A 10447-nucleotide genomic window follows, 5' to 3' on the forward strand; every position below is an offset into this window, starting at 1 on the left:
TACAAGATAATCGATTAGATAAAGGACTACGAGATTCAATGGTTACAATACAGGCAAGTGGCTCTTTTGCCGTTTAGCGTTCCTATGAGGGCTGTGACGTCACGTGCAAAAGGTCAATAAATGCATTTCCCCCACAAAAAGCACAGGAGCTGGAACACAACCACAAGTAGTTTTACTTCATTACCCAATATGGTTAACTTCTTACACTTGTGTGACTGACATATTGATAATGGAATGTTCATGTGAGTGAATTATAATTAAATCCCATTACTCTTTCAAATCTCGAATCTGTCGTATGGAGGACCAAAATGTCAAACGGTATAAAAAAAATATATATATAAATGGAAATAAAAAACGTATATATATAAAAAAAAAAAATAATAGGAATACAAAATTATATACGGGTAAATAGAATGGAATATCAATCTTTAAAAAAATGCTCTGCTCTCATATTTATTATTTTAATGCTGCAGATGCCGTCCGCATAAAATACCTCATGAAATGTTATTCAAATGAGGGGGCGGTTCTAAGCGTGTCCTGGGTTGGACTATTAGAGCATAAACTAGCTTTTGTATCGTGAAGTTTCGTTCCAAGAATTTGGAAATACAATCTTTTTGAATATTATTAAAGTCTATAAACCCATCATACTCACACAAAGTTTCCACACGTCAAATACCTGCGTTTTTTCCCCTAGTAATTCGACTATAAAAGTAGAACTATTTCTTTTAATCGCGGAATGATTGGCTCCAACTTGGCGTAATTCGCCAAGGTTCTGACCAATCAGCGCATCGCATTTACGGCAGTGATTCGGCTTCAGCGTAAACAAAGATGTCACTTCCGCATCGAAGCGGTAATCTTCGTGGCCTGATTGGGATATTCGGCGGTGGCGCGTTCTCTTGTTCAAGCAGATCGGCCTTGTTCACAGTCACCAAAACTTGCAACTTGAATTTCTCGTTGCTCAAAGATTTCGCACAAATCCCTGTAAACAACAAGGTCCAGTATTTTGTGTGCATAGTCCAACCCAAGACACACTTAGGTCCGCCCCCTCATTTGATAACATTTCATGACGCATTTCATGCTGACTGCAGCACAAGTGAGACAAGTTCGTTTTTAAGGATTTATATATTTGTGTATTTATTTCCACATACATTTTTTTCTTTAATCTCTTTTTTATTTCCATTTATATTTTTTCTTTATTGAATAATTTTTTATATCCGTTTTTAAAATATTTTATTTTGGCAGTTTTGGTCAATAATACGCTCTCCATGCTGCTTCCCACATTCCTGAAAATTGCATGGTACATTCTATCTTTCATTATTGGTAATTGGTCCATCATGGGACCGAAAGCCAGATAGGAAAGAGACACCATCTCACTTATAGAACCAAATTAATATTTGGGACTTTATTGCGGATAAAAGTGGAAGCACAGTCACAATGGGCTTTTTGTTTTAGTACTCTAGAAAATGTGTGTATTTGGTAGCGGTTAGCGAGGTAGGAGAGCCCAATTGTCACCAAAATAAATACTTCCCAAAAATAGCAGTTGTAAAAAAAATAAAAAAATAGTGAAGTGAAGTAACAAACGCCATCTAGCTCCAATCCAAAGAATCTGCTTGCATATTCCGAGTAGGACGACGGGAGGACCAGGATCCAGTTTCCTGAGGGGATCGGGGGCGAGTTTCACTTGGGTCCGTGTGGTCCTCCATTGTCATCCACGCCGGGCCCGCCTCCAGGTCTCGACCCTCCGCCGCCAGCCGTGCGAATGCTGTGCCACATCTTGACCACGGACTCCCTCTTGCCCCAGATCAGTTTGTGACCGTATGTCCCGTACCAGCTGCACAACAGATGTATTTAATTCAAATACATTGTCATTATTTTAATCCATTTCATTCTTCATTTAATAAAAAAAAAGGTTTGAAACTGACTTCTTATTTTAGGAATGAGCATAATGTTGAATGACTTTGTTGATTTATTAGAATTTTTAGGGCTTGAGATACTTTCTTTTGATTTGAACCACAAAAAAAGTCAACACTGACGGATTTGCAGAAATTTCTGGCAACTATTTAACTCATTTGCTCCCAGAAATGTATAAAAACGGTCTATTTTAAATATTGCCATGGTTCCAAAAACGTATTTATAAGTTTTTTTTATTTTTATGCTAGAGCATACAGAAGGCTTTGATGCAGCCTCTGACCTGAAGAGGTCGCTTAAAGCAATTGTAGTTATTACAAAAAACGGCCAGCAGGTGGCAGCAGAGTATACGAGATCAACCAGGGCCATGTTGGAAACAAGCTGATTTAGCCACAGTTCGAAGCAGATTTGTGAATAATGATGAAACTTAGCTATATTCTAATGCTAATTGCTGCAAAACGAAAACAGATACAAATATATATTATTTTCCTGATGAAAGAAGAGACGCTAATCTTTCCCTCATGTTTTTATAGCACGAGAACACAATATTCTGTGGTCCTTGCAAAATCAGTCAAAATCCAGTAAAACAGCCGGGAGCGAAGGGGGTTGCTTCCGTAAAAATGGCTGGGAGTGAACGAGTTAAAGCACATGACAGCAATTTTCTATCTTTTTGAAATCATGTTCACCACATCTGGTTTTCTTCACTTACACGCCAAAGAGAGCTCCGCCGAGGTGAGACGCGTGGTCTAACATCTGCCATCCCAGCAGCAACCCTACCGTATCCGTGGCAACCAAAACTTTCAGAGCCTAAAGAGCAGCAGAAAGGATTTTTCACTTGCTCAACTTGCATGAAAGCAAAACCACTCGTACTTTATTCCTCCCATTCACGTCTGCCAGAGATAATAAACGGTTTTGTTAAATCAAAACGAAACTCTGTCAAGATGGAAAGGAGGTGGGGGGGGGGGGGGGGGGGGGTCTCATCAGACCACTTTACTCACAGTTCCCATGGTGAAGGTGACCATAGGGAGGAAGAGGATGCTCACTTTGGCTTCTGGGAGTTGGGAACAGACCACACCTACCACCGCCATGATTGCGCCTGACTGATGGGCACAAAAAAGAAAAGAAAAATTTGTTCTGTATGAATTGAGATTTGAAAAAAAGTGGCTCACCGCTCCTAATGAAGGGAAGATTCGTCCGGACGTTGTTTTACAAATGTAGCTGAACATAGTGGAAATAACACCTGCAGGGAAATAAGAAGACGGTCAGTGAATCGTTTCTGTTGAAAAGTACTGAGAACTTAGAAAGTGATAGAGGTGTTTTTTCCCGGAAAGTTTATTTAACTCATTCACTGCCATTGACGGCTATAGACGTCAAAAATTCATTTGAACTATTTCTATTAGTTTAACATTTTTTCCCCACTTTTGTTTAACAAGAGTATGAAAACCTAGATTTTTTCAATTATATATATATATAGAACAGATATAAAATGTGATTAATCATGAGTTAAGTAGTGAAGTCATGTGATTAATTATGATTAAAACAATTAATTGCTTGACACCCCAAATTTTTTAATAATCTTTTCTTTTTCTTAAACAAAAAAAAGAATAGATTATGAAAAAATAGGGGCGTAATTTTTTCCGTAATCAATCGCATGACTAGTTAACTCACAATTAATCACACATTTTACATCTGTTCTAAATGTACAGTATTTATTTCTAGGTTTGCATACCCTTGTTAACAAAAGTGGGAAAAATGTTAAACTAATAGAAATAGTTCCAATAATTTTTTTTACGTCTATAGCCGTCAATGGCAGTGAATGAGTTAAGAATTGAGTATGAATGTTATTTAAAAAAAAAAGGAAAAAAAAGAAGTCATTTTACAAGATTAAAGTTACAAGATGTCATCCCACAAATTTCTGCCACTTTATACAAGATATAAATAAAATAACCCCCCCCCCCTGTATTTTATTGCAATTTAACAAGCCGCAACAAATATAAATTCAGGGAAGAGGTATCTATTTTCCGTATCTTTGATGGGAATATGAATAAATAAGCTGTTATCAGAAAAAGTTTAACAAGGAAAAAAATACAAACAATGTAGCAATTACACAAATAATTCATATTGTAGAGATTACATTTATTATGTGAAAACATGTCATTCTGTTATAAAGGAATGTTATTATTAAAACATTTGATTATTATGAGAAGTCTCAATATTAAAAAACTAAAAAAATTGCAAGTTGCAAAGCAAAAGTTAAACGTTCCTAATTTGACGAGAATAATGTTGTTCGATGCGGGTAAAACAAATTTAGTCACGAAAAAAAAAAAAAAAGACTTTTTGCGAGACCAATGAACGCCTCACGCCAAACTTACCGGCTGACATGTAGACGGCGAGGAACTGCTCGCTCCCTAGAAGCGAGACGATCCCGGAGGAAAACGTCCACAGGACGTACATGTTGGCGATCAGGTGGACGATGGAGTAGTGACTGAACGAGGACAGCACCATGGGAAGACATTGACCCGCTGACCGGCGGGAAGAACAAGACCAAAAAAAAAGAAGCAAAAGCTGCGTCAGCTGAGCTCCGGTTCAGTCACTCACGCAATTCACGTCATAAAAAGGTGAAACCTTTTTCAACAAGAATAAAGTTGTCATGTACGACAAATAAAAATGAACGAGAAATAATATGCAATAAAACTAGGGGTGGGAATCTTTGAACGTCTCAAGATTCGATTCAGAATCGATTTTCGATTAAGAACGATTTTTGTTTCAATTTATAGATGTGCAAGGAATTGTAATGATCTGCTCCAGTCTGACTCGCTAATGCTAATTAGCGCGCTACTCGCGGCACTTTTATCACTCAAAAGAACGGCTCCACACTGAAAAAAAAAACTTATTTTATTGGAATAACTTGATCGGGACTTTTTCCTTCTACTCTCTAATGTGGCTACAACTTAACAGTGTATTAGACCGCGTGGAACCACACTGCCCCTCAGGGGCCAAATCGGGTACAACAAGAACAGCGCTCCCAATAAAGGCACACACAGACAAAGTCAAGAAAGTATAAAATTATTTAAATAAAATCGATTTGGGGAAATTTTTAAATAGATTCTGAATCGTTCTAAATGAGAATCGTGATTCTTATGGGAATCAATATTTTGGCACACCCCTAAATAAAACTACAAGTTGCAAGATTGTACGGAAAAAGTCAAATGGAACAGGGAAAGTCCAAAATGATGCAAGAAAATAAAAAATATATATTTTACGATCAAGTCAGTTTAATTCTGTATCGTTGCTGTCACGTGCAAACTTTGCATGTCCAAATATGGACACATTGTTTTTATTATTATTTCCCATAAACCCCCATCAGGGTTATTAGAATAGTTTTGGGAATTTCATTATAGTTTTGATTTTATTTTAAGTTGTGCTTAAAACTGAATTGTATTTAAAATTATGTTCGTTTTAAATAGTTTTCAGAGCAGGAGTGTTAGTTTTAGTTTTTTTCTTCAAAAGTCCTTTGTTGTAGTTGTTTTAATTCATTTTAGTATTCAATTGTTTTGTGTATTTGTGAGCAAGATTCATAAAAAAATATACAACCATTTGCAAATCAAATACAAAAAGCTACTGTATGAACGGATTTTTTTCCCCAATATATTTTTTAAGAGTTTGTTTTTACTTTTGAGAGCTAATCCCAGTGGATTTCTAATGTTTTTTTATAGGCAGATTTTCACTATTCACAGGCTGGACTGGTCCCTTATCTCCAGTCGTGGGAGTACACCGTTGTTGTTTTTTGTTGTTTTTTAAACAAAGCTGACATTTATAATTACAAAATAAATATTACAAGAAGAGGATACATGAAAGAAAAAGTCATACAATTAGTGACTGTAAATTTCCCCTGTATAGATACCAATGAATATATGAAATTACTGGGGAAAAAAAACACAACAACATTTGATTGCGAAAGTCCGTTTGATTGTTGCGCTACTCACTGGCGGCGGGGTTCGATGTGAAATATTTCCACATGCTCCTTTGCATCGAGGGGATCCTCCAGCAGCACAGCACCACGGCGTTCGCCACAATGATACCTACACAGCCATGGCAGTTAGTAAAAGTCTACACACCCCCTGTTCAAATTTTCCACCATGAATGTGACCTCTGACCTGTACAATTAACTCATTCACTGCCATTGAAGGCTACTGACGTCAAAAATGAATTTGAAATATTTCGATTAGTTTAACATTTTTCCCACTTTTGTTAACAAGAGTATGAAAACCTACATTGTTTTTATTGTATTAGAACAGATATAAAATTTGTGATTAATCGTGTCATGCGATTAATTACGATTAAAAATGGTAATCGCCTGACGCCCCAAATTTTTTAATAATATTTTCTTTAAAAAAAAAGATTATTATTATTATTTTTAAATTATTACAATTATTGTAATTTTTTAAAAAGAAAAGATAATTAAAAATTAGGGGTGTCAAATGAATACTTTTTTAAATCGTAATTAATCGCATGACTTCACTAGTTAACTCACGATTAATCACAAATTTTATATCTCTTCTAAATGTACTCCAAATTTTTTTTCTAGGGTTTCATACTCTTGTTGACAAAAGTGGGAAAAAATGTTGAACTAATAGAAATAGCTCAAATTAATTTATGACGTCTATAGCCGTCAATGGCAGTGAATGAGTTAATACAAAAAATGTGTTGCTGTGGAAAACATGACATCATGATTTAAAGCAGTGGTGCCCAAGTCCGGTTCTTGAGAGCCCCTGTGCAGCCTGTTTTCTATGTTTCCCTCCTCCAACACACCTGAATCAGATCAGCTTGTCGGCATTTGATTCACACAGTATTTGATTCAGGTGTGTTGGGGGAGGGAGACATCCAAAACATGTATCAATTCCCAAAATTGTTCAATTCAAGAGGGCGTGCATACTTGCGCAACCCCACTACAGACATTTGAACAAAGCCATGTTGCTCACCAGTGACGGTCTTCTGGCCTTCGGTGAGTCGGCTCCAGAAGTTGTCGGCCACGGACATGAAGAGGATGACCTGGCGCTGGAAGAGCGTCAGCTGACCCCACCAGTCGTGCCAGTACGCCATGTCTGTGGAACCCTGACCACACAACACCAACATCCGCAATGACTGTCCAAGCGGAATCATTATTATTATAATTTTTTTTGACGTAACCTGACCCGTAAGAGTTTTTCGGACTCCTCTTCGTCCCTTAAAGTTCGGACTCTTGACTTTAGTAAGTTCTCATGCTGCAAGATGGCCGCGGCACCGAAACAGCAGCCTGTAAACTGATGTGGCGTTAGGGCAAACTGGGTCACGTGACACAAAGTTGGAAAGCTCATATGAAGATAAAAAAGTTCTAGTAATACACAGACTTAAGATGAAATCGACAGCATTTTTATTTTTTTTTTTTAGCCCGGAGTTCAAAGCAAACACAGTGAAGCGGCATATAGCAGTTATGCTGCACACTATTTTTTGGACCTATACGTTTGATTAAGGTCATTTAAACAAAGCTGCTCAATTGTGGGAAAAATAATAATCATGATTATTTTGGCAATAATTGAAATCACGATTATTCAAACGATTATTTTTTTGGGTACAAAACAAGAAAATGCATTTAAAAATATTAAGACCAATTAAAAAAGAAATAGAAACACTATAATTATGTAAGTTCCTTTTGGACCAAACAGAATGTCTAATAATATATATTTCTAATAATATATATCTATAATAATATATATTTATTTCTTTGTTTATGTTGGCAAAAACTTTAAGTTGTAGTGCAGCTTGTGGACTGTGCAGAAAGACGATCATTTATTTTTTGGGTACGAAACAAGAAAATTGCGAATTTAATATTTATTTAATACAACATAGATTTTTGGTTGATTTTTTTTCTGCAAAAACTCAAGATCAATACATTGCTTTGGTAGGAATTGATTTATGCCAAATTAAAGGCAGGCTATCTTAATTAGAGACTTGGCGCAGGTCGACTGAACTCGATACATTTTGTTTATTTATTTTTTGTAAATTGCTGGATAAAGTACATAGCTATCTTTAACAGTATAGTGCAATTATTCTGCAGGAATGATCTGTCATCTTGCAAAAGGCCCTGACTTACGCCCGCTGTAAACATCAGAGGCTTGAGCAGCTTCGGCTTGGGGACATGAGAACGGAGTGTTGTTGGTCCTTGTGGGCGCTCCGGAGGGGAAATGTTGCCTTTCTTTGTTTCTGGTCTTTTCACGTCACGACGGAATCCACGCCTCGCTTGACAGTTAAAGTCCAGCCTTTAAAAAAAAACGGGGGAAGCATGTCAAAGGATCATCAAATGACATAAACACTAAAAGCTTACGTCACAATTTCAGTTGAAAGAGGCTGCATAGTATGCATGGCGTAGATATGTACGACATGTCAACAGCATGTTCGATGTGATTAGTATGCATTGTGCAAAATCGAGATGATTAGCAGACATGAAATGCAAAAAGGACAGTAAGATGTCATTAAATGACAGTTGGTTCTCAATGACAGTAGCTAGCTGTTATGCTAGCATCACGCACTCACAAGCTTGCTGTTATTATTATAATTCTCGACAAATATAATACGTAGTCGATCATCTTTTGTCAACTTGCCTGGAAGCTCGCGAAGCTATGTTTTCCGCAGGAATTAGGTTTATTCGGGTACATTTTATAATGCAGCATCTCCACGCCATGTTTGTGTTGGTGATCTCCCCGGAAGTCCCGCCCACAAGTTAATTTTCAGCCAATTGCGTTACTAGGTTCCTAACGTCATCGTACGTCAAAATTGGTGCGTTCACTTGTCGCTACGTAAAACAAAGAAAACAAAACAAAACGTAGCGTATGTTTAGCGACTGAATCAAATCATAGATGCGTTGAGTGTCCAGTACATCAAAGACAAAAAGAAAAACATAAAGTACTGTACTCGATGTTTCAAGTCAAAATATAGACCGAGTGGAGTCTTTGAACATGAAAGCAGCATCTTTTGTGAGCACCTATGCAGCACTTCCCTCTTGTGGCCAAAGTAGGCACTTCAGAATGTGTTTTGACCAAATTAAAAACGCAATGAAATTATTTGTCATCAATGAATTACATTTTGAGTATCACATGCATGTATTACGTTCAAATTCTGATCAATTACACAATTACTTATCACACTTTTTCTGTATGTAGTGAATTCAAGTACAAATGACGCATTATTGTATTAAATGCTCATTTTTATGTGAGACTTCAGACAACTGAGTAACCTTCAACCAGTAATGGAAATAATAGATAATAACCATAGCACAAGAAATGAAAGTTACTAGGACATAATTACATACAAAAATATTTTTTTACTAAGTAGATGCTAACCTAATAATAAATTTACAATAATTCATCAAACTACACTTATTAATTGTAGCCATAGCTTAAAATGTATATCAAAGATTTAATATGCTTCCGTCGATTGGTAATAGGACTGTTTTACTAACAGCAAGCTCTAGTTCTGCTTATAAAAAGGAGAAAGTGAAGCAGGTGTGCCTATGCTATTTTATTTTAAGTTATCACTTTTTATTATTAATAATTAACTAAAATAATATTTGATCATAATTTATTATTAACTAATTCACTGCCATGAATTAATTTAACAAAATATAAAAAATTAGGGGTGCGACAGGCAAAACATTTTAATTAATCGTATGACTTCAGGAGTTAACTCACGATTAATCGAAAATTATATATCTGTTCTAAATGAACAATGAAAAAAATTCAAGGTTTTCATATTCTTGTTAACAAAAGTGGATTTTTTTTAATGAATAGAAATAGTTAAAAGAATATATATATATATATATATATAAAAAAAGAAGATTCGAAATTTGGGACGTCGGGTGATTAAAATTTTAATCGTAATTAATCGCATGACTTTACTAGTTAACTCACGATCACAAATTTTATATCTGTTCTAAATGTACAATAAAAAAAAATCTAGCTTTTCATTCAAGAGAAAAAAAAGTTAAACTAATAGAAATAGTTCAAATTATTTTTTTGACGTTTTTAGCCGTCAATGGCAGTGAATGAGTAAAAAAAAAAAAAATTTCATTCACTATATTCAAACCTGGATTTAGATCTCCGTTCATTGCCGTACCTTCTTTCCCGTGTCCAGACTGTGAATGAAGATCGGTTGCATAAAGCCACACCTGCCCAATATAACCATCTACTCATATATTTCTAATATACAATCATTTAGCTTATTGAGTCATACAACAGGTCAAAGTTTTGTTCCCAAGCAAACGAGAGAAAGCATCGAAAGGCCTCGCGGCCGAGGTGAGCAGTATTGACGGCGGTGGGCGTTGCTATTGGCATCCGGACAAGTTCCACAAACTTCGCACAAGCTCGCCATTGACTCCGGAATTAGGGGAAGAAGTTCCAATATAGCTGCACTGCAGTGTCCGCAGAGAAGCAAGGGCTCACTTCCAAAAGGCCACGTCCGCAATACACGTGCCGGCCTTTGGCATCATAGAAGCGACGGCTGC

The 10447-nt window shown here is 36.3% G+C and overlaps 1 protein-coding gene across 1 annotated transcript; it reads right to left on the reverse strand.

The window, feature by feature from the left end:
- Positions 1 to 1370: 1370 nt before the first annotated feature.
- On the reverse strand, positions 1371 to 8652 carry LOC147180494 (presenilin-associated rhomboid-like protein A, mitochondrial). Its single transcript, XM_086077271.1, has 10 exons — positions 8550 to 8652; positions 8042 to 8207; positions 7104 to 7211; positions 6891 to 7023; positions 5895 to 5990; positions 4281 to 4430; positions 3078 to 3148; positions 2907 to 3008; positions 2618 to 2715; positions 1371 to 1831 (listed from the first exon to the last, which is right to left on the reverse strand). The coding sequence occupies exons 1-10, from the start codon at positions 8627 to 8629 to the stop codon at positions 1678 to 1680; spliced, it is 1158 nt and encodes a 385-aa protein (XP_085933397.1). The 5' UTR covers positions 8630 to 8652; the 3' UTR covers positions 1371 to 1677.
- Positions 8653 to 10447: the final 1795 nt, after the last annotated feature.

Source organism: Leptonotus elevatus, chromosome 1, assembly GCF_054856555.1.
Source record: "Leptonotus elevatus isolate MCC_2025b chromosome 1, RoL_Lele_1.0, whole genome shotgun sequence".
NCBI lineage: Eukaryota > Metazoa > Chordata > Actinopteri > Syngnathiformes > Syngnathidae > Leptonotus > Leptonotus elevatus.